General features: G+C 31.9%; 2 protein-coding genes across 14 annotated transcripts in view; one reads left to right on the forward strand and one right to left on the reverse strand.

The window, feature by feature from the left end:
* Nucleotides 1-1415: 1415 nt before the first annotated feature.
* Nucleotides 1416-16076, reverse strand: LOC137924286 (solute carrier family 35 member F3). Of its 2 annotated transcripts, XM_068767673.1 has the most exons (9): nucleotides 15638-16076; nucleotides 14825-14986; nucleotides 13428-13590; nucleotides 12065-12243; nucleotides 11315-11443; nucleotides 5426-5615; nucleotides 3876-3965; nucleotides 2520-2649; nucleotides 1416-2155 (listed from the first exon to the last, which is right to left on the reverse strand). In XM_068767673.1, the coding sequence occupies exons 1-9, from the start codon at nucleotides 15953-15955 to the stop codon at nucleotides 2038-2040; spliced, it is 1479 nt and encodes a 492-aa protein (XP_068623774.1). In that variant the 5' UTR covers nucleotides 15956-16076; the 3' UTR covers nucleotides 1416-2037. The 2 variants fall into 2 exon arrangements, with proteins under 2 accessions (XP_068623774.1, XP_068623782.1); XM_068767681.1 differs by lacking the exons at nucleotides 12065-12243; nucleotides 13428-13590.
* Nucleotides 16077-18042: 1966 nt separating this feature from the next.
* mask (multiple ankyrin repeats single KH domain) overlaps nucleotides 18043-25238 on the forward strand; it is a 64138-nt gene continuing 56942 nt past the window's right edge. For 9 of the 12 annotated variants that reach the window (XM_068769551.1, XM_068769578.1, XM_068769586.1 and 6 more), the window contains exons 1-2: nucleotides 18043-18397; nucleotides 19701-19824. In XM_068769551.1, coding sequence (XP_068625652.1) covers nucleotides 18209-18397; nucleotides 19701-19824 — 313 coding nt within the window. In that variant the 5' untranslated portion in view covers nucleotides 18043-18208. The remainder of the gene's footprint in view (nucleotides 18398-19700; nucleotides 19825-25238) is intronic. The other 3 variants (XM_068769569.1, XM_068769609.1, XM_068769617.1) reach the window with 3 other exon arrangements.

Raw genomic sequence — 25238 nt, forward strand, 5'->3', positions numbered from 1 at the left:
AAGAACTTTTACATCGAGAGATGCAAATAGGTGAGTAAGACGGACTATACCTGCTTGTGCGAGTGAGACAAACTACACCTGCTTGTGCACAGGTAGGAACTTCGAAAATATTTTCTATAATTATCATATCTATCAATAACTCATCGAAGCCACCTCCATAACTTCTACGATTAATTCAAGTAGACATGCATCCGAATATTCGATTTCTGATTATAATAGCGTACATTCAAAGATCTCACCACACTTATTCCCATCAGTCTAATGCATTCTAAAACTAACAACCGTACATAGAAACACTACAAATATTCATTACATGCCATTACATCATACTTTTTATGCTGATTTTTTTTTATAAATATTATACGCGAACATTTGAATTAGTGCCGGCAACACACTAAAAAGGACCGTTTAAAAAAATAATTCATAAAATATAATATTATTTAAATTCTGTCAACAATAAATTCAGGTACTGCTTGGATTTTATCTTAAACGCCATATAAATAAAAATGTTAAAATCTTAAATAATTTAACTAGTCACTCCAACACATTCTGGCATGTTTCCGATATACCAATTGTAATACATTGCTATTAGTGCTACCATAACCGCTGTAACCGCGCCTTGGATGTGCACGCGGCAAGACTGGCGGAAGTATCGGCCGTTACCTACGACTCTAATTCTCTTTATTCCTCACCCCCCCCCCTTCTCCACACTTTACCAAGCCGCGGTACAGCGGTTTTGGTAGCACTATTATGTTCTTACTGTTCCTATTGGTCAAAAGTACGGGTCTTTTTACCACACTAAAACCAATACCAATTTATATCACAATTTTTTTGGAATTTTTCCTTTGGGATTCATCACATTTCTTATGTTGTCGTTTACACTCTGTTGTTAATAGTAAGAGATAGCTAACAATCGATAGATCATAGAACCAACTTGAAAACAGTGAAGTCAAGCGGGAACGAACCTTCAACACTATATATTGAGAAAAATGTACTATGAAACTTTGTTACAAAAAATCATTAAAATTTCCTTTCAAGTCCTAACCACAGCCAGTAAATATAATTTTGTTAGATATTCCAAATTTAAAAATGTTTTTTAACTTCTAATTCATGTTTAATCTATATTTACGGTTTCTATAAATTTGTCATAAGTATCTAAAACTGTATATTTAATCCGGCTAAGTACTAATCGATTTAATTGATTTCTTTAGTGTATCTTAAGTGAATTATTATGTAAAGTTTTTTTTTTAATCTTCTACACCAGTGGTTCCCAAATATTGTTGAATTATCTATTCTCTATTCAAAGTTAACTTTAAATTTGCACTCGGACCCCCAAATAAAAAAAAATTTGGTAAAATTATAATAGAAAGAAAAAAGATTGTCTAATAAATATGCTTTTAAACCATTTTTTTTAATTTAAAAATTAATTGAAACGTGACATAATTCAATAATTATTTTAATTATTTTTTACCAAGAATTTACACGAACTTTCGAATATTGATCATGGTAATTTCCGTGGACCCTAGGAGTCCGTAGGTACTTTGGGAACCACTGCTCTAAACATGTAGCACTTTTTAGTAAATATTTCGTTCAAACACGTCTAAGTGAGTTTTGTTCACTAGTCTTGAAAGTCGTCTAGTATTAATTATTATTAATACTAAATGTAAAAAATCGTTAGGAGATAGAATTTGTATTTAAAAATCTGTAAATACGTATGTCTACAATTTGGACTTATTTTCAATGGAATAAATAAAATAAAATTATTAATATTTTGTAGAAAGGTTGTGATTGACAATTACGCTACCTACAAAACTGTACTTGGCTATATAATCAACAGATATTTTGGAACTTTTGAACGATTCCTACTAAATCCTAGTGGCTATGAGTTGCACTATGTAAGTAAATGCTTGTGGCAGCAGCCAATTACATATTGCTCCTAGTTCTGTGGAGCTGTGCTTATATGTGTGACGCGTCGATGGCGAGGGGCGTGGCTTGTGGGGTGGGTATGGCAGGGGGCGAGGCTCGGGCTGTGGGCGGTCACCTGACGCGTCCAGAAGGCGACCGCAAGTGCGAGCGTATGTAGCCAGTGCGGTAGTCCATCGCGTCGCGGTTTCTTCCTGAGCCCGGCTGCCCTCTTTGTCGACGACGGCTCCATCTATAAATCACATTAACTTTGTCAAAATATCACCGATCATTATTTAGCTGGTATCAAATAAGTCTTAGTTCCAGTTTATCTAAAAAAACACAGTTAATACAGGTACTCCATTTATGATTTCATTTTATTAACAACAAAAGGGCGCCAAAAGTAAAAATAACCTTAACTTTCGGATAATAATATTATAATTTTCAACTTGCAACACGTGTTTAGTTTTACTTATATATGTTGAAACAAATTGATGGACTTGGTACTTTTCATGAAAAGAGTACACCATTAAGAAAGAACCTGTTTTTTATTGTAATGTTTGTGTTACATTGTTGATGCGCTTTAACTTTTTAAAGAAGAGTAAAATGTTTGATACCTAAGTAAACGCATGATGTAATCGGGCCAGTTGTCCGGGAACATAACCAGGAAGAAGCCGACCGCGATCAGTATGATGCCCGCAAGCTTCATGCCGGCAAACTGTGCGCCGTACAGTATCACGTCGAGAGCTGCGCGAAAAAATATTTATTAATATTCAATCATGAGCACTTTAATGTTTATTTTTGAGTTCTGCTAAACAATTTGTTTTGGTTTTGGGAGGGTAATCCGGATATCCAAGATACCGTGCCTCTGGAGGGGATGACAGGGTAATGTGGGGTTTCTATCCACCAAACCCATCCGTTGGTGACCTTATTTACATTAACGTAACGTGTAGCCTTAAAATTAAGGGGTCCACGGAAGACTCGACGAGGATGTACGTTTGGATAATAACAAAATAGGGGGTATACAATACGTAGGCGTAACTAAAATGTTTGCTTGAATTGACCTATAAATGTCGGCAGATATTTTAAGCAGCTTAGCGACTGTTATTTTTTTTAAAAATTAGATTTTCAGCCGCAACGCCAATATTACCATAAATTTAATCTTCACATTTTTGTCGAGTTTTAGCAATATGAGTAGAAATGTAAATAATGCAAGAGATCCGCTGCTATCTGCTTAATTATTATATTAATTTAAAGTGGTTTCTGTGAGAAAAAAACTCTAAGAACCTCTGCTCTAGAGATTTAAGTATGTAGCTTACTATTGCTTATCTTAGAACTCAAAATTCGCATAAGACTGCGATTGACCGAACAAACAATGAAACAAATATTTATATTCTTTCGAATAGGTACGTACATAATGTTACAAGCTTATTTTTCCTTAAATTTCTCATATTAAAGGAATGAAAGTTCGAAATTATATATCAGGGGTGACCAAGCTCTTTGATAGTTCGAGCCATTGTTCGAAATTTGAAAAAAAAAATTTAAGAAATTATATTTATTGCAATTATATGTCAAAAGTACAAAATGTGTGTACCGAAGTTACATAATGGCACACATATATGACAACACTCCTTATAATACTTATGATGCCGGTTAGTTAATTATGATCAGTGTTGGGATTTCGCTAATATTATGGTGGAATAATAATAATTATTCACACCAGTAATTTGTTTCGATTTCCCAGGATCTGACATAGGTTATATAAATTTAAATATTGAGATAATTCAACAATCAATCGGTGCCAAAAATAATCGTTCATTTTTGGCTCCGTTTGATTGTCGAATTTTTTTTACAGATGAATTTAATTACAGATCATAGTCCTACTATCGGAGATACCAGAATTACATGAGTTTAATAATGAAAGTGTTACAATGCTGATAATTATTAAAAAAAAGTCATTTAAGTTTCATTACCTGCGGAAACTGGTACGGCAGTGATGAGGCCAAGGGAGACGAATATGTTGTACGTCAAAATGTTACCGAACTGGTACACTAAGTGGAACACTGGAAAGAAAAGAAAATACTTTGTTTAATGGAGACATATAAAGTGTACGATTTTATTTACGTCAGAATCAGTCTCCGCAAAACTTTTAATGATTCATTGCACAGTACACACACATTCGCACAATTTTTATCAGAATTTCTATATTGGGCTCTCGTATTACAAACTGTCTTTACTTCACAGATATCACTGAACACCTTCTTCTAACCCAGGGAGTAAAAACAAGACTGACTAACATATCATATTAATTTTCTAAAAGCATCATTTTTGGGGGGGGCCAGATGTTTCATAGATCCTTGTAAACCCTTATTTAATGTTTAACATATTATTTTATTATTGCCTCTAATATTATGATGACCGAAAAGTAAAGTCGCTTTCTTAAGTTAGATTCACATGACTACATTTTTAACAAGTTTTTATCTCTAGTCAACAATATATTCACCATCGTTATCAACAACCTTATGCCATCTAGTATACAAATTTTCAATGCTGGAGCGGTAAAAATCAATCGCTTTTTCTGTAAAATATGTCGACAGAAACGACATTGCTTTCCAGTCCCTCTAGAAGTTTTGTTGAACAAATAAGTAATTTCTACAATAAATTTTGTGGTGCAAATGGTTTACGTATGTGTCATATAAATACTTTTGGTCAAGGCTCGTCTTTACTCCTGGAAAAGTCGTCATGTTAAGGCATATAATAATCACTATTCTTCGTCCTTAAATCAAGCAATCTAAGCCTTCAGTTGTAGCTAACATTAAACTGCACAATAAAGTAACGGGCCGTATTTAAAAAAAATTAGAACTAGAAGCTCACGTTACCTTGATTATTATTATTTCAGGCATTCACGAATTCGGGCGGGCTTGAATGGGCAGAGCACAGAGGGCGCTTAGTCTAGATGGTGGACATGTAGGCCAAGAGCTAAGTTTCCTCGAGAACCTCGGCTCGGATGTAACTATTTGTATGTATGTAAATTACCGGACATACTATATTATTTTGGAAGGTGGACAAACGACTACAAGTGGCGATGACACCATATTTTCGATTTTTGTTAATATCTATCGATCAAATTTTACCAACTTAATGCTTGAACCTCTTTAATCTAGCTACAGGGCCATTAAAATGAAATACAGTTACGTAACACGCAAGAGAATTTGCTGCTGAAACTGCTGTACCGCGCATTAAGTACGCGCGCGGGAAGACGGGAGCGTAAAGTATCGACCGCTCCGTTACATCAGTCCGCCGCCAGCGCTCGCGATGTAGGAGCTCATGGAACAATACTTATTGATACTACAAATCTTTTGAAATTTTTAATTTAGGATACATCGCAAACCTTACGTTTTTCCTTACTGTCTGTTATTAATAGAAGGCAATAGCTGGTAATTGGCCCAAAATTTTTTTAAAAAATTTATTAGTTTGTCTTACTACCTAGGAAGTGTTATGTACTGTTAGCAAAGAGACTTACCGAGCAACGCCACGCTAGCGAGCAGCAGATGCAACCAAGGCATGCGGTGCGCCGGCAGCAACTCGGAGCCGGTGAGATACAGCGCAAGGCACACCGGCCAAAGTAGAGTGGCGTTCACAGTGCCCAGGATGGAAAAAAACAACGCGCGCTGACCGGAGTTCACTTCGCCCATCACTTTCCTGAACAGCACCTGTGTAGCCCATTCGCGTTAACAATAACACTGATTGACATTGACTGAATACCCTGTGATCAATCATCGTTAACACGTACCGTGCCACGCCAATTTGTGAATATTTTCCATTCAAGCCGCGTGGGGCGTATACGACACACACTTTAAAAATTAAAAAAAATCCTTTAAGACGTACGCTTTACATTTTTTCAATACTGCAAAGCTATAATTAGCGGGAAAAAGTTATAAATTTTAATATGCATTACGTACGCGCATACGTGGTGTGAAGTTATCTATATTCGACCCTACAATTCATTTGTTTAAGAATCCTCTGCATTTCAATAAGAACTACAAATGGCCTGAACGAAAAGTACAGCGGGTTTCGTAAACGTCCCTCAAGGCATGGAATGTGTTAAACACAACCGTTGCGTACGAAAGTATGGCTTTAATTGGTCACTATGAAATTGTTTTTCTAAAAACGAACATTTCTAATCCGGAACGATGTATAGCCCTTTAGCAGTTGTCGACTCGTCTGTTCTTTAATTTTGAACCCATTTGTCTTTCCCGTTTTTAACCTTGAATAGAAATTAAAAATATGTCCGTTACTTAATGCTAAGTTAGTTTCTTATCATCCACTTAAATTTACTAATATAGACTACAATATCGAATGAAGCCTACGAGAGAATTTAATCATAAATCGCATCGTTTTCAGTTAAAGTTAAGAAAGTTAGCCTTGGGCCATAGTCTGTCACCAACAATGCCGAAGCCGGTAGACTACAAGCCCGATTGCGTCAGGTGAGATATCATGTATCTTTATGTGTTCATTTATTTATTTACTCATGTCAGTCGATAGACGCCCAATGCAAAGATCTTGGCATTGTCTGCATGCACGTTATATTCACGATATATTTACGAAATTACAGCTTCAATAAAATCCGTACTAATAACTAATAATTAATTAGAATATGAAAAAGAGAATTTCTCTAAAACAGAAGGCACATGAGACGCAAGGTCGGACATCGTTGCGCGGGCACTTGCCCACTCTGAGTGTTCCGGATTAAGTGTAGCGCCCCTCTCAAGCACACTCGTTACGAAAGGTAGAAGTTTCTCGTTAACCACACTGTACCATCCCATATAATCGTTGAATACAGGGTGATTATAAAAGTAAAAGCTTTATAACACCTTTAAAACATAATTAATGAATAATATATAACGTAATAATAATACAGCGAGAAAAATCTTTTTCAAAACTTGAATTACAATATTAAACTTAATTATTGTTAACTATCTGCTCTCTGCAGACCAAAAGTTATTGACCAATAAATTTCAAAGAGATCACTTTATACAGAATGATTGAAAATAAATGTGAAATCTTTAAGTTTTCGTCGATAAATGGCCTATAAATAGATACATAGTACATACACATATAATCAACCATCATGTATAAGTTTATATATATAAATTTATATAAACTGCTTTTTGTGATAAGCTTCGTATATATATTATATAAATCATTTACATTGAAATTAAGCCGACATGTAAAACGGTAATCGTACAAACTCTACACGCAATTGGTTCGGGAAAAGCTAGTAATTTCATTCCTGCCCCGCCGTATAAACACGTACCTCACACATAATCGCGCTCATAACTTTCGTTTTACATCGCATGATTTCGTAATTAATAACCCTATTAAAAAAGGTTAATCATTGCGTTCAATCAACAGCTTTGAATCTACAAAGACCTTCGTGTTATTTGGAAAGCAATGGCTGAATTTATATATTTTTCTTTTATCATTTGACCTGCCAAAAATCATTTGTTTATTATTTAAATTTAGAATCAATTAGTCATTCGATTTAAAAGTTTCGGAAATCTCTTTTTATTAATCGATTCAATTCCGCTCATACGCATTGTAGAGCTATAGAGTATACACATATACCCGGATTAGTTTCTATCGATCACTCAAAAATATGGTGAAACTAGACTCAATAAAACATAGAAACATAATTAAGAATTCAAAAAAGAGATATAATTATGTATTAGCACTGGAGTCGTTTTTAATAATACTGAATGCTTTTACGCAATTATATTATTCACTTCCCCTGTAGATATGGAATACTCCCTCCCTCCCCCGTCTAAAGATAGCGACGATGACCGGTTCTAAATGATTATTAAATACGTCAATTTATTTTTTATAACCCTTTCGCTGCGAACAGCGCCTTTTGGCACTCGCCTATAGATACTCTTTCTCAGTAAACAGCGCCTTCTGGCGCCGTACATTTGTTTTATATTATCGTGTCAATAATTGCATGATCATGGTCATTAATTTGTTTGTTACCAACGCGATAGCTGCATACGCTTCCTGTGCGGATATTTTGTCACATAACCAAATACGTGTCGTTCGTACAGACTATATCTAATGTCGCGCCGGCTGTTGAGAGTAATTCATTTTTAGGCGACCCTAGCGAAAGGGTTAGATAAACAGCGTCGGAGAATTTATACTGGTTTCTGTTGTGATCCGTGCGGCTCACCAAACCAGTGCAATGATGAACATGACAGATTTAGAATCCTGGAATGCAACGTGTCGGATGGTAATGATCTAGTGAACCAGCTCCATACTAATGTCTTACAGAACCTCAAGTGCAAGCAGTCACGTTATAAGGAAAAAAGACGACTTCATAAAGACCCTTGTTCAGAGTAGAGTGAATGGCTCATGATCCAGAGGTCGTTTTTTTTTGATGAATGAGATGAAAATTTGCAAAATTGCGTCGGAGTGGGAAATATGGCGGGAGACTGTTAGCCAGACCTTGTTACGATTCATTCACATCATTTCGTGATCATTCATTCATTTATTCAAGTTATCATTGAATGGATGCAAGTAACAAACACAACACGAAGAATTTCTCGTCGGAACTGGTAGTGGGCGGGACGCGAAGTATTGCTCGTACAACTGACGTCCGTTGGAGCAGAAAAGCTCTGGAGCAGCGACAAAGAACTGGTAGACGCAGTGTGGGTAGGACCTTCAATAGATAACACAGTAAAGGAGAGGGAAGCAGCTTAATACGGTCAGAACAAGTCCGGTGATCGCGGCGGTCTTTAGAGGAGGCCTATGCTTTGCAGTGAGCTTTTATTTTATAACATGATTATAATTAGAAACATAGGCCGCGCTTCCAGTCGTACCTTTCGGATATATATATATATATATATATACACATACTAGCTGATACCACAAACGTTGTTTTGCCATGAATGTTATTTCTAGGAATCATTAAAAGACAAATGAAAAATAAGTATTGATCGCAGAGGGATGAAAATTTAGGGCTGTGTGTATTTTTGTATGTTGTATCATAAAAAAATAAAAACAAAAAAAATTGTCTAAAAAATAAAAAAAAATTTGGGGTAGACCACCTTTAACATTTAGAGGGATGAAAAATAGATGTCCGATTCTCCACACTGGCCGATGTGCACGCTAAGATTTACGAAAATCGGTCGAGCCTTTTCGGAGGAGTTTAATCACGCACACCGTGACACGAGAATTTTATATATTATTAAAATAATGGTGATGATTGTCTACTAAGGATTGTACATAGTGTTCATTTGTTGTCATTATTAGAAGAATAACAGAAGAAACCAGAATCAATTTAGTTCGCAAATAAGAAATATCGCAAACAATAAGCTTAAAGCTACAAGAGTAAGCATACTAGTCTGAGAGAAACCAATAACAAACTCAATCTGGTTGTTTTTTATTATAACTATTCGCATGGACTCACTAAGAAGACATTTGGCCTATTCGACCACAGATAATAAGGCATCAGTTGGCAATAACTAAAAACACATCATTAACTTAATGAGATTAAAAAAAAATCGTTACTTGACCATAACATCAGCTAAGATTGTACCTTACAGATATCAGTAAAATAAAACACGTGGTTACGTTTACCCTTGCATGTTTACTGAATATAAAAACAATTTTCAATGACCTCGGGGAAATTAAAAGGAGTTTATTAAATAAATAAATTTTAACATGTTTTAGATTAAACCATTTGAAATAGCGCGGTTAGCAAATTGTCACGACCGTTGCATGTGAACGGATTAGGTAGTTAAAAATATACAGGTGACAAAGCGATAATAGATTTTGCTGTCATCTTGTTATGATTCTAAATTTAGAATAACAAAATTTACGATACACTAGCCGGCGATAAATATTGCACATCGGCCTTTGCAAAGAGACAATCGGCTAATTTCAGCTACGTAGAGCATTAACTCGGTCGATGTGCATGCAATATTTATTGCCGGGTACTGTAAAACGAATGACTGTGTAAAGAGTTTTTCGTCGCCTAAACTTCAAAGCTTTTACACGTATATTAAATCACCTTGTACAACGTTATCATTCTGAAATATAATTTTAATTTTATTTTTTCTATTTGAATTCTATAGGCCATTAACTTAACAAAATAAGATTGTGAATAATAATTCATTTTATTATGTAGTAAGTACAATACCCGGCGATAAATATTGCACATCGACCTTTGGAAAGAGACAATCGGCTAATTTCGGGTTCGTAGAGCGTTATCTCTGTCGCACGAAATACAACGACTGACAAAACGTCACATAGGTAGTGTGGGACTGGGATGAAATGCTGATGATGAAATTAGCTGATTGTCTCTTTCCAAAAGTCGATATGCAATATTTATTTTCGGGTACTGTAATCCAAATTTTGAAAACCCTGTTTCTTACTACGTTATCATAACATTTCTTATTTCTGAAACTAATGACTGATTAATTGACAAAATATAAGCTATACATTCACCCATTTAAAGTTTTTACATTTATCATAATCAGTGTGTACATTTTTACAGCTACAACAGCAACAATATTACTATAAGGAACCCCAAATATAAAAGATAATTAATTCCATTATAGCAAGCGACCCAGATCGTTCCTTTGAGTGACAGCTCAAGCCAGCATATTCAACCAGGACCCTTTCCCCCAATAGCTCTAAATAGAGACTGCTTAAACAACATAAAAATTTAGCGCCCCTATAGTACAAATGAAATACTTATGGTGGAGATTTTGTTCGTATATCAAAGACCTAGAAAGAGCGGGCAGAGTAATTTCAAAATTTACATATTTAATTAACATTCAAATAGCCTGGGCGCGAACACAACATTTTAAATCTGTTCAATCTTCTTTGAAGTCTATTACAGTATCGTAACCCTTAGCACACAAATATTCTTTAAATATTTTTTTAAACTTGTTATAGAAACAAAGTTGACAAGGTTTCAAAAAAGTTCTAATTTCTTCTATTTTTAATTTTTTTTGCCACGTTTACAGATAAGCCACTCATGGCAACATGAAAATAAAGAAAAAAAAAGTTAAGGTTTTGAAGTCATTTAATTACAAAGAAGATCACATGGTGCAGAAGAATTATTTACTTTTTTAAGAGTACAATACTTAACACAAAGTAGATTTTTTAAGTTATTTACTAGTTAACCACCACTACAGGGCATATACAACTGTTTCGTCTTGACGTTGATTTATGAGAAATTATAAAATCTACAAAAAATTAAGCCAGCTGAGAATATAATCAGTGTCTCGGGGCCTGCCAAACTGATCTAAATTGGCCAATATCCTTCTATTATATACTCCAAACGATTTTCGAGAGACCTAAGTCCTATTTAGGTTAAGTTTATAACCAGCTTTAGTAACATAAAACAGCTTACCTTGAATATGGCGAACCCTGCAGCAGCACAAGCGGCCAACACGACGCCACCCAGGGTGGAGCTACCAGTGATCCCATCCATGTACGCGAGCAGAGCAATTCCCGTGTCGCACAGGATTGCAGCCACTATCTGATACACACGATATTTATTTAAATATTATCGATACCAGGACTGATGCTCAACTGGTCCGCATAAGCGACTTAATAGCTTTATAGCTCCTAACCAAGTAATTTGTAGTGATGTAGAAATCCTAAAGGATACCTACAAGCTTAGAGGTAAACATAATGAACAATAAACTCCACTTTGCAGACTGCATTTGTGAAAAAATCAACTCATACTTGCAATTATCGCTCCAAATTTATATTTAAGATATATTTACTTTGAGGGTTTTCACTTAAACATACATTAATAATCCTTTATTTTTCTAAAGATTACAATTATTAATTACTGAGAAAATAAATTAAAATGCATTAATAAATAGTTATTTTATATAGGGTTCAGAGAAATACAGAACTAGATGTCGCCTGCACACTTCGATCTTAACGAACGCCTTCTTAACCCCACTTGAGGATGAAATTTTGTAAAATGTAAGCAAAATTAATTTTATCAGTCTCTAAGCCTTATGGTTACGGAATTGGCATAAGACAGTAGGGAGAAATCTATATATATGTATATATAAACAGACTTTAGAATAAACAATACTAACAGTAATTGTACAGAAATTACAGTAAATTTTTTAATCCAACTAACCCGCACACCAACAAATTGTTCATGCAAGATGACCCAAGAAAGCAGGTAAATGCAGGAGACATTTGTAGCGAAAAGTGCTACAGCATCGGTGGCCAGCAGAATACGCAAGGCATATGTGTACATGAATACACTCAGCACCCACAGCAGACAGAATAGACCACATCGGCTCAGGAAACGGGCTGTCACAACATAAAACAAATATTTATATCTACAATATATCATTATTACTATTTCCGCAATTACTGATAAATATAATATCTAAACCTTTTTTGTGTCCCAAAAATTATGTAAAACATATTTCGTATAGTAAAAATGATAAATTTTAGGAAGTGTTCCACAAATTTTAAAAAAGTTGTAAGGTGAAAGAACTCTAATTATTTTCCTAAAATTACCGCACAAAAGAAGTAAGAATGAAATCAATATTGCACAAGTATTCATAAAATGAAAACAATAAGCTTTAATTACAAAAAAAATTGAAATTTTGGTCAGTCACAATACAATCAATAAATACAATGCATATAAAAATAAAAATTAAATTAGGAATAAAAATTATTTTTTTAACTATTCATCACTATTTTATAACAACCATTGATCTTTATTATGGACTGGACCAAAAATGCTAAATGCATCAGTAGACACTTCAGATATGAAGATATTTACCACAACGGGAAGGTTTGACAAAATTTTTATTGCCCTAATTGAATTTTATTTATGTATAGTTAGGTTCATTGTAAGTGCTGTCAAATTTAAAATTGATAATGTATTAGAGTGAAACTTAAGAATGGCTCTATAATTTTTTTTCATATCTTCATTGAAACATGATGAATATTCTTATCTAGCGAATATAATCATAAGTAAATTATACTTTTTTTTATTTATACCATTGAAAGATAAAACATTTATCCCCAGTCCCCAAAAAAGAAATGAAGGACACTGCTATTAATCTTGCATTGTATGCAATAGAAAACATATTTTGGTAAAATATTATAGTTAATGATAAACAAATTATCAATAAGTAAAGTGATACATAATAAAGAAACATTATTTTTTAATATTGAAAGGAATTCTGTTGTGGCAGCTAGTTTATAATTGAAAAAGTTACTGATAGTTATCATAAAACAAAAAGGAAAAATTTAAAAATATAATAGAAGAAACAATATGTTAAAAATATTTAATATGGATTAAACTGATTAATATTACTTCAAAACTAATACTAACAGTAACTTATATATATGTATATGTTTCAACACAATTTTACTTTGTTTCATCATAAAATAATTATCATAGCAAAATAAGGCCTATACAATATTTTTCAGTTTAAGGAATATCTAGAGCACTAATTTAAACAATAATATATACTTACCAAATGTAAATCCCTTTTCTTTAAAATCACTGAATGCATCAAATACAATGTCATGAGCCGATTTGCATTTGTTGTGTATAAGCATTACAATCAGATAGAGTGGATAGAACAAGATTAGCCAGTTGGTGCAGAACCATGCTGTGAAGAATGGTGCGTTGTAGAGCTGGTAAAGAATATCATTAAATTATGTTTTATACTTCCAGACTGTTTTCTTATTTGTTTCTTTTACAAGGCATGTCAATATAAATACTTAAATTCTATTATCAGTGATTATATCTCCTTATTAACTGACATTTATATCAAATACAAACTTTCACATCTTTCGTATGGATCTACTATCAATCATAAGTCATAACTGTAAATATAATTTCGTCTAGAATAAAAATTGTAATGTAATAAAAAAATTAGAGACAACTTGTAACTAAAAACAAAGTCAAAGATATTAAAAATTATTGATTTAAATTAATAAGGTTACAACGTCAAACACAATCTCAAGTATTCCTTCAGCTATGCTATATTTAACAAAAGAGCAATTTTAGGAATAGTTGATGCAATACATGTAAAATCTCAGATTGTAGAGGGTGTCTGATTTAAGATTTTTTTGGTAGTGCCATTGGAATCACTGAATGTGCTGATTGAACAAATGAGCATTGCAAGTACACCATAAAGGCATTTTTTTAGAGTAATGATTCTTCATCTCCTCCACTGTTCAACAGATAAGTAATGGACTGAGCATAAATTTAATTTGTTCCTTGGTGCAGATTCCACAAAAAATCTTTGACTATGACCAATCCACAGTCATAGCAAAATTGATCTTCAAGGACTCCCTAAAACATTGAACTGAGAATTGAAAATCCATCACTTGAAATGAGAAGACTCATTGGGAGTTCTAAAAGCAATTATTCATGAAATTTCAAATAAGAATCTGAAGGTCCTCCATTTTAAAATTATAATTTTTCAATTACAAAAAGTAACTGATTTTGTTTGATGCAAAATAATTCTACAGTTTAACGTGTTTATTACAATTATTTATCAAATATTATTTTTTTATTTAAGCAAAAACACAAAGCTGCCACCTAACATCTTGTATAATCTACTAATACTTTAACACAATATAATATTAATAGAGAGAAAATTGGTCTACTGGTAATGAACTTATTCTCCTCATTTATTTTACATTATTACATTAACTAGAAAAGTTTTTGTGCATCCCACATAAATCAATGGTCAATCCTAGAAAGTAAAATAAAAAACTTTACCATGGTCAAAATCTGATGGTTAAAGTTGAATACAGTAATATAATTTTGAATACATTATTTGAGACTTTGGAATTGATTCCAGCTTTTTGATTTATGGTGTTCACACATATTAATATAAATTTAAAAAAGAAAACTTACATGACTTGGAAATTTGGAAGTGAAATTATAAGTTGATGGGTCAGCACTCTGTGGAACATCATGATCAGGAGGATATTCTTGTTGATACATGTGTTTGATGCAATGAGTTACTGCCACCCATGAGGCCACCAACATTAATGTGACACATATCCCATAGTATATCTGTAAGAAAAATAATTTATATAAATACACATGATAACAGTTTCTACAAAACTATAGGAAAACAGAAATAATGGTGAAAGTTAAACTACTATTAATGAATAAAAACTAACTTAGGCACAATAAATAATGCATAACTTTAGGTGGGTCATTAGAACAAGGTCAATGTTCCTGTAAACCAATCTTTGTATTTTACCTAATATATTGTAATAAACATATATAAAGTAAATTATTGTTTATGTCCTGATACTTGACATCTCTTCTCTGATATGATATTTCCTAATTGCGTGAGAAATCTTATTGTCCAAGAGTACTTGCATTAATGATCCAACACATATTACTGGGCTGCAAAATGTTCAACCCACAAATGCATCACAAATTTCATACCCTGGTTAAATGTGTAACAGGATCATATCCATTGTATGTGTAAATCTAATATTGCAGATTGGGACTAGTTGGACTAACTGGGACTTATTCATTCACATCAAAATGACTTGAAAGATGATTTATTATAAAATAATCAAAATGTAAACGTTATCACTACCAAACCACATTACACTTTTTGCATAAATGCTATTACTTTGGCAGAGTATAAACTACCTAAGTAGCAATATATTTAAAATATCTTTTACTTCTGTTAAATGAATAATTAACCTTCTTTGCGAACTTAGAACAACAGGATCGTGGGCATCTCTTGTCACGTAGTTGGCGCTCCTCATCTTGACTGCTTGTAGCCGATTCGCTGTAAGCTTGCTGAAGTGAAGGTTGGGTGGTCAATGGAGGCGCTGATGATACCGAGGTTTGTGGCGTAAGAGGCGCTCGTGGACTTAAAGGAGTCGGTGGACCATTCGCTCTCTCGACGTCCCCGCTGCCTCCCTGGTCCGCTTCCACCTCTTCACTAGTAATTATTACGGATGGCGCACGAACACGTTTCGGATTAAATATTGTGGGCAAGTCTCCGTCCCTTGCCATGTTTTTTCGTTACAATTTTTCACACATTTTTATTATTTAGGTATATAGGCAGTATCTATATTTGACAGAAATTCCACCATAATATTAAATTAACATATGGTAAACATAATATTTTACGTATTTAATTTATTTGTAGTAAATCAGATTAAAATAACAATACTTTATATAATTTACTTATAAAACTCAACCGCTCATTACAAAAAACATCACTGTGTAAATATTTTATAAAACTTAGACCCATTTTCTTAGTAAACTCTCATTAGATTGCTGAACGATTGATCATAAATAGCCTACTACCTCTCAATATAACATAAACCACAATAATATCAGGACATACTCATTTTCACGTCCTCCAAATTTGGCATAATAACGCAGACTAGTACACACCTTACTTTTCTTTCCACTCCATGCCGTCTATGGAAGTGTTTTATTTTTGATTATTGTAAATTTTTACTTGGCAGCACCTAATAAAAAACAATATTTTAGTTCACGTTTACTTTATTAAATACCTCGAAATGTGAACTTCATTGTTTCCGCTAGAACTTTCAAAAAATACATTTAAAAAAATAGAAAACAAGTAAATAAAAATAAATTACGTTTATTTATCTACATTGGCATCGTAAAGATCAATAATTGAAATAAATCAATACTTATTATTGAAATGAATAAAATTTATTAAATAATAATAACTTAAACGTTATGGATATGTATTTTATTAAATTTTTCTCTAATAAAAACAACCGAAATAATTAAAATTTTTCTTAAAGGGGTTGGCAGCATTTACTCAAAAGAAAACAAAATTTAAACTTTATTTAAAATTTAAATTAATAGTTTGTATACGTTATAGTTTCTTTAAACCGATTATAGGTTTTAATTAACAAAATAATTTTGATCAAGTTCGAATTTAAAATTTCTATTACAAATTATTAAGAAATTAAAATAGTTTAAATTATAACTAAATACAATTTTTTGCTTTTTATGACTTTTTTAAACAAAACTCAAAGCAATATATGGAAACGTCTTGTTAGCACTTTGAAATTCTACGGATCTCAATTGGTAACATTATAATTATAAAAAACCTGTGTATCGTACTAAAGCGATGTTTAATTTTATTTGCCTCTAATTGTTCTTTAAAATCATTAATAAGTAAATTCAAAATTATCTAGTAATTTAGTATCAAAAAAAAAACCGCAAAAATAATGACTAATGTTTTAACATAGAGTGATAAATCACATAAGAATGTAATAGCAATAAAAAATAACTTTATTTGAAATTTTTGTTACAAAATTGCAACTTTCTGAAAAAGAAAATTGTGTAATTATAGATTATATATGAAATGCTCCGTGTATCATAGAGTTTTAGGTGTTCGTTAAGGTGTAAAAAAATATAAATTTTGTAACATAACAAAATTTAAATATTTAAAATAAGAGAGATTGGTAAGGTTGAGAACGAAATGAAAAGCTTCTTAAGGATTTTTATCCCAATAAAAATCTAGACCTGATTGAAAAGGACATTAATTGTAAATTCTGGTTAAATTAAACTAAATTTTTGCTAAATCAGCTATAAAAGGTTAAAATTTGAGAAGATATTTGTATCCACGACGAATCGCTGGAAGCACATGTAAACTAAGATGAAGAGGAACTTAAGTACTAAAAATTTAGAATTAAGACAGTGCTTGAAAACTGTAGAACAAAACTTTCGCATCAGAAAAATATTACATATCACAGCTTATAGAGAATAAGAAAATCATAATATGTAAAATTACACTGCGGTAAACATCAATAAACAACACTTTTGTAATAATAGCTTGTTTTAATACTTACCTTATATTTACAACTTCTTCGAAAAGACCATAACATAATATTTTATAAACCTTGGATTAAAATAGAGATAAATTAAAACTTTTATGAGGCAAAAATTTTGTATACACATCTTGTGTATTTTTAATTGCAAAACTGAAGAATTTTTATTTTAATTCAAACATTTTAATAAGTTTTGTTGTCTATGTAAATGCAATTGAATTTTTTAGAGCAGATGGCAGCACAAAAAAGTTCACAATTTGATCACCAGAGGGAGATAATTGGTTAGCCTACTTGAAGCATCCGGGAACCTCGCCATAGCAGTAGACATGGCGGATATCAACCTGGCTAAATGACGAAATAAATTTTGTTTGCTAATATAAGAACGTGTTAAATTCGAAGAAAAAGTGTTGATACTGAAAGACTAATTAAGTTGTATTGGATTAGGACAAAAATGCAGAATGTCGGACAGTCTGAAAACCGAAATATCGATAAGGTGAATGTGCAACTTGATGTGGTAAAATCGTCCACTCCTCAGAGTTCGGCTTCGAGTCCGGCCAAATCCGAAACCGAAACGTATTCTGGAGCGCCTGCCAAATACATGACGGATTCTTCGGAAAGCGAGGATGATTCTGTGTCCGAGGTAAAACGTGTTTTGTTTTTGGCAGAGGCGGTGGCAGAGTAGGACTGTGATAATCTGTACCGCTAAATGCTGCAAGGGACATCTTGTATGTGATTAAGCATACAATTTCTTTCGAACCGTAATCGTACCCGTCTACAACTATATATCATTGTTGTACGAAGCACGTTGCAATGTAGTATTTTTTCTTTATTCTTACGGTACAAGTTGCTTGCCAAATATTCCGTAAAACGTCAGAAAGTCATAGGTACATTACATACGTTCTACTGAGTAACGCATAAAATTATTTATGCCAGCCGCTACAAGAGCAATTTCAATCGAATCTTAGTAATTTCATGCTGTAAGCTAATATTCCGTAATCGTTTTTATTGTCTATTTGTGTTTTGGACTGGGCACGAACTGCGGTGGCCATGTTTCTTGAATCACATGCACCTAGTCAATGCGAAGTACTGAATGTAGTGTTTTCGTGACGATATTATTGTGCGATTGCATTAATTATATAATATTAACACTAAATCGTCACAAATTTGGACAGTATTATTCCGCTAAATGTCGTCACCCGCGTACCACTTGTACAAAACGCCCGTAGCGATTCGCGCAAAAATATTTGTTATTGGCGAATCGCAAGGACCATTGACTGTAAACATTAGTCGTGAGCTCGTCCCCAAGCACCACATTGTCAGTGTACTTTATATTTTTCTCATTGGTGTTATAGATCTTGCTGGCTTGTTTGTGCCTTAGCAGGCCAGACCTGTTGGTAAGTTGAAGAGATCTGTACTGAGCGCCGAAAGCTTCATCAACACCAATCGCTGCCGCAGAGTGGTTCTTAGTGTTAACCTGCATAATGTGTGTGCAATGGACAGTTACAATATATATATCATAATGTTTTGTTTTTTATGTTGAATGGTCCTTGTGATTCTAACATATATATGCTTGGATTTTTATCTTCTCCATGTTTCCACTAACAACATTACTAAATTTATTGCTACTAGGTTAGCTAAATATGTACCTTAACATGTAACATTCCTAAACAAAACCTAACCTCTAAGTTTATCTAATTCTAAATCCTGAGTTTGTTGTTACAATTAAACAAAGAATATGTTGGTATTGATGCATTGTTTTATTTGTTAGTTTGATTACTTAATGTTATTTAACCATTTTTTTAACTAATTGGTGTATTATTTTTGCTTTATTTATTTCTACCCTAAGTTTGGCCAATCTCTTTAACTTGAACTTTAATTTGTTTTTACTGCTGTATTATAATTTTTTATGTCAGAATGATATTTTACTCTTTTATATGTTTCAGCAGGAGATGGAAGAGGAAGGCAGTGCCACAGATTCATCTAAGTTCCTGCTTTCCCATGATGACCCAGAAAGAGCAGTTGATCCTGAGATGCAAGCACGGCTTGAAACACTCCTTGAAGTCGCTGGTAAGTGTTTGAATTTTTAATAGATTATTTAATATAACGAAATTATTATTAGAAATTAAGCTACTTATGTTCAAAAATCATAGTGTTATTAAAATAAGCTTTCATTTTGTCTATTATAATGTGCTATTTATATCACTACACACTACATTTTTGTACATTATGATACCAAAACAGTGTTTCTTACCAATTTATTTAGGATAACATTTATCTGATTAGGGTATATCAAAAATTAATAGGTACCTATATTTTTGTTGTTTATTTTTACACATGAGATTGTTTAGTTAATTGAATTTTTCTTTCAATAGTTTTCCTAAATTGCCTTGCATTAATGTCGGAAAGTAAAATAACAGTAATTCACATGAAATGATGATTTTGATATGGAGATATGATCCAAGCTTTATAAGAAGACTGCTCTACTCTTATCTAATGGGTTTTCAACTCTTGGTATATTAATATTAGAATAAATATAATCATAATTGAGAGCTAAACTGCCAAGTCTGTTTCTGGAGGCAAATACTGGAAGCTATTGACATAGTGCTAAACATTTTACTTTGAAATTATTTTATTTGAATTTAAAAAAGATATTTATTAATATTAATAGCTGATTTTTGTCTACAATGATATCAATGACTGCTGGAAATTATTTAATTAAAAACAAAATAATGATCACACTGTATAATCAAAACAATATAGATAGTGCTAGAAAATCACTATCATCATGATTCTGATAGTGATTTTGCTGGATAACAAATTGTGTTATGGACAATGTATTTTTTGATAATATTTTTAAATTAGTGCCTAGTCAGACAGACATGAGATACATTTTAGTTCATATAACTATAATTTTAAATGCTTAATGATGTGAATAGACTTTATATATATATATATAATAAGTAGGATTCATAAAGATTATATTCTAGATAGTCTAGTTAGGTATGTAAATGTTTTGATTAATAGTTAGAGTATAGTGAAAATGTTATTAATAACTAATTGATTTTAAGGGTTTAGGATTTGGAATAGAAATCAATGCATATACACTATAATAATTTAAAATTCATTTATTCATTGTAGTGCCTTCTGTACTTAAATAATTGGATATAGTATAAGTTACAAGGTTTCTTTAATAATGGCCAACATTTTTCACAGAGTATCTTGTAGTTAATAGTACCCAACTATGTTCATGGCAAGGTACTGTGTGCCATTCAGTGTATGTGATAGAAATACTCACTTGTGCAATTAAACACATTTCATATACTGTATTATTATTCCCGTATTTAAGCTGCAATGATGTTATTATTACTTAATACTGAAGTAACTATTTTGAACCAGTTTATATTACTCATGGTTTAAAAATCTATTCAAATTGACTAGGGTAATGTAAGATAACTTTTTAATGATGAAATTAATAAATTGTTTTCACTTATGTACAAATAGATGACAATGCTGATGAATTAAAAATAATAAGGTATTTTAGTCACTGTGGCAACGTTAAAATATTTTTAAAAATGTCTCCAGATTTGCAGTATATAAAAATAATTATATAGTTTTGATAGTTGTAACAGTACAATTATTTAAGAAAAATTACTGTAGGCTAAGTTTATCAATGGGGATCCAAGAAGTAAAACTAATGCACATTCATAATAGAAACAATGGTACTATAAAATTTTTGTTAGGATTTGTATATGCACAAACATTGAAATTTATTTTTTCTCTTTGCCTAAATTTCAGATAGAAAAATGACTGAAAGATTTATTACGATAATAATCATTGTTTGATGCAATTAGATGAGAGTCAATAAATTGATTAGAACATATATAGATGCTCGCAAGTTTTTTGTATTATTGTCTGCTAAAATGAAAAACATTTGTGTATATATATATAGGTGATTGGTTATAGGTGTAAAAGATTTAAACGGGTGAATGTGTAGCTTACTTGTCAGCAGAAAGCTTTTACCTTTATAAAGTGAGATATCTCTGAAATGTGTTACATTAACTTTTTATTGGAATATGTCACGCCTATGACATCTTCCAGTGTAGTCTGCAGGGTTAGAATGTAAATAATAATTAATTTTTATATGTAGTAATTGGAATTTTGAAATAACCTTTTCTTAATGATAATAGAGTACTATTAATTAACATACGCTATTTAATATTTCTGAAATCATTGATTTGTTGATTGAATATATTAATTTACAGTAAATGTGTTGTGTTCTTACTCTTTTAAATGTTTTATACCTTCAAGTGATCACTTATTAAAAAAATATTTAATTTATTTTTGTTTCCAATTCGCGACAACATTTCGTAACCTGGCGTCGGTGTTTCAGTTGTGTATACTTATGTACACCTATAAAATATTAAACAGTTAAAAAAAATATTACGGAGCGTCTGATAAGAATTTTTGATTTGTGTATGGGACGACGCGTGGGTTTTCATTTGAACTGCATGTCCTAGGCATGTCGGGTGATATGGCGTTTGTGACGCGTCCCAGGCGTGCAACGTCATTTCTAAGCAGACGCAGTGACCGACGGCACACAACACCGGTCCAAGTTACGAGATATTGGCGTGTATAGTCGTTCTCTAATTTATATATATGGCATCTATAATATAACTCACGATTAGGAATTAAACGTTCAGTAAATTTTGTGTAACGAGAATTTATATTAAAAATATATATTTTAATAGAAATTGAAGTTAATAATTTACTTAACGATATTTATTATTACTTATGCTATTGATATAATAATATATAAAAAAATAATAAACTAATGATGTGAAAATTATTAGCCTGTTCGTAGTCGCTAAAAATAGATAAAACTCTTTTCAATGTGGCTTAAATAATTTAATGACTTAATAACAAACAATAATTATTTACAAAAATGACTTTTCTGTTTAGTACAGTGCAGGACTTTAATAATGTTTTCGGCTTTTTCGTCAATCAAGATTTTATTAATTAATTTTAATATGTAGTACGAATTTTGAAAACGTTTCTTACTTATATTAACATTATAACAACTTTAGAAACAGTACATTGATTTTGAATACCCCTTTGGAACTTTTACATCTATATTTATTAACCCTGTATAGATAAATTGAGAGCAGACAAACATTTAGACAAAAAATCAAAATAGCTAATACGATATCTTCGAGAGGCGAACATGGTTAAATATGATTAAAATTCTACAATTTAAACTTAAAAACATATTTAAAGTACATCAAACATTTTTTTTTAAATTAATAAAATATTTGTTTGGTGTAAATAAAAAAATGAGTGATTGGCATATTGATCTTAAAATAATTTTTGCAAATAACAAACTAGTAATTATTAACTTGTATATACATATGTATCTAAAAGAATTAAAATGACGAAAGTTTGTTTTGAAAAGTACAAAAGGTAAAAGTTGAACGGTATACAAATTTATGTTAATTATGATAATTTCATTCATTCCAATATTATCTACGCATAACATTTGTTCTCGAACGTGTTTATAAACTTTTAACTATTAATGAATTATCTCGACTGATTAACTTTTTTGTATATAGCGGCTGAATCAATAGCGGTTATGCTTATGAAATATAGTCATTTACGTCGGCTTTCAACAATGTCTGAAATTGATTTTACTCTAGGATAATATTTTCGCTTGCCTCTGACGTCATATGTTTACGATAGCAAAATCAAATACCGACGCATTTGCACGGACATGATGGATTAATTAAAGTTTCCTCATGCACTTATTGCGTATTTTTATGTCACTTGTTGATATCAAATAGCAACTTTAGTTTTATATTTAAAGAATTGACTGGAAAAATTGCATTGTTTTTTATATATATTATTTAACATAAAATAGTATACAATTTTGCTGGTTAAGTTATAAACGAGAATTTGTACCTTGCCCGCTTATGTCTTTGTTTTGTACCGCATTATAGACCCGGAGCGATTGATCACAGGCGGTCGTCCACGTTGTATTCTTTGCGGCTTCACACGGGCTCCGACTCGGACGCGCCGAACAGATGTTTCGGTGCCGTTCCGTCACTCACACCGTAGTCTAAACAGCAACGGTCATTTCGAAATTTAAAATTGATTGAATTGAACAAAAGTGTATTATATAGTTGTAAAGGAAATATTTTAATTTACGCGCGTATTATGGATCTGTATTGATATATAAATATTACTAAGTTAATGCGCCTTGAACTATTGCTGCATCGCTTCGTTTGTCTGCACTACAAAATCGATATTTCATGTCGTTAAATGAGTGCATTGTTCGTTTTACAGTATTTAGTACGCGGGTTATATTCCGATTAAGTAGGTATTTAAAATGTTGTTCGGCTGAAAATTTGAGTGCGTTGGTATTAACTACAACAGTCTTATATACCCTTAGTAGTGAATTCTATTGTTTACTATTCGTTTGTGCCTATTAGAGTTTGTGTTTCACGCAATCGTTTATAATAACTTTTAATTTACACGGACTTTGCAGTAAAGATGCCCTTACATTATGGTTCATTTAGAGGATGGAATCTCGGAAAATATGTGTAAATATCTCTGATAGTTATTCATTATCTTTTTTAATACTTGCTGAACTTAAGTTTAATTAAATATTAAATATGCTGGGTGATTGGTTACAGATGTAAAAGCAAAGATGGTTGAATGTATAGCTTATTTCCTGTGAATTAATGTTTGGCAATTCTATCCAAAGTTCAATAAATAATAACAACAAATAATAATGTAATGATAATAAAGAGAAAGTTTTTTTTTCTAAAATTAAAATTTTACCACATTTTAAAATCAACTATTGTTTATTATCTGTATTCCGCAAAATATTATTGTCCTGTCGATATCCAAAAAGTTTCAAAGTGAACACTTATACAGACTGGAAACAGGTACAAAACCAATATATATAAATATGTACATATATGTATGTATGTATATGTTTATGTATATATATATATATATGTGTATATATATATATATATATATATATATATATATATATATATAATACGTTTTATGAACACGAACCAATCTAAATGCGTCATGTTTATTTTGTTTAATATATATATACACTACAACCATATAAGTAATTGTTGAGGCATAAAAGCGATATATTTAAAACAATAAATATTTTTCCTATTTTGATTTATACATTCAAGATTGATAAACCGGTACCATAATAATAAATATGATTTTTAATGTAATTTATGATTCGTAACAGACCATCTTCCGAAATGCACTTTACCGCAGATGCAGTTACGTGTAACCGAAGTCGTAAATTAATAACCGCTACATTGATTAAAATTTAATCAGTTTAATATACACGTGGCGGATTGTTCACAGTAGTTAAGGTATTGTATTTTTGTGAAGTAAGCAAAGATATATTTATAAGAAAACTTTTGTACACCGCTCGGACATCCTTTAAGAAA

Source organism: Battus philenor, unplaced genomic scaffold, assembly GCF_028537555.1.
Source record: "Battus philenor isolate CCGP_79_NKW_IND1 unplaced genomic scaffold, ilBatPhil1.0.hap1 SCAF_10, whole genome shotgun sequence".
Classification (NCBI taxonomy): Eukaryota; Metazoa; Arthropoda; class Insecta; order Lepidoptera; family Papilionidae; genus Battus; species Battus philenor.

Coding starts and splice junctions, on each gene's coding strand:
- LOC137924286 (XM_068767673.1), bottom strand. CDS start 15,955: ATGGCAAGGGACGGAGACTTGCCCACAATATTTAATCCGAAACGTGTT. Junction 11,444..12,064: donor AACAATTTGTTGGTGTGCGG/GTTAGTTGGATT, acceptor CGTGTGTATCAG/ATAGTGGCTGCAATCCTGTG. Junction 2,650..3,875: donor TGCCGTACCAGTTTCCGCAG/GTAATGAAACTT, acceptor TTTTTCGCGCAG/CTCTCGACGTGATACTGTAC.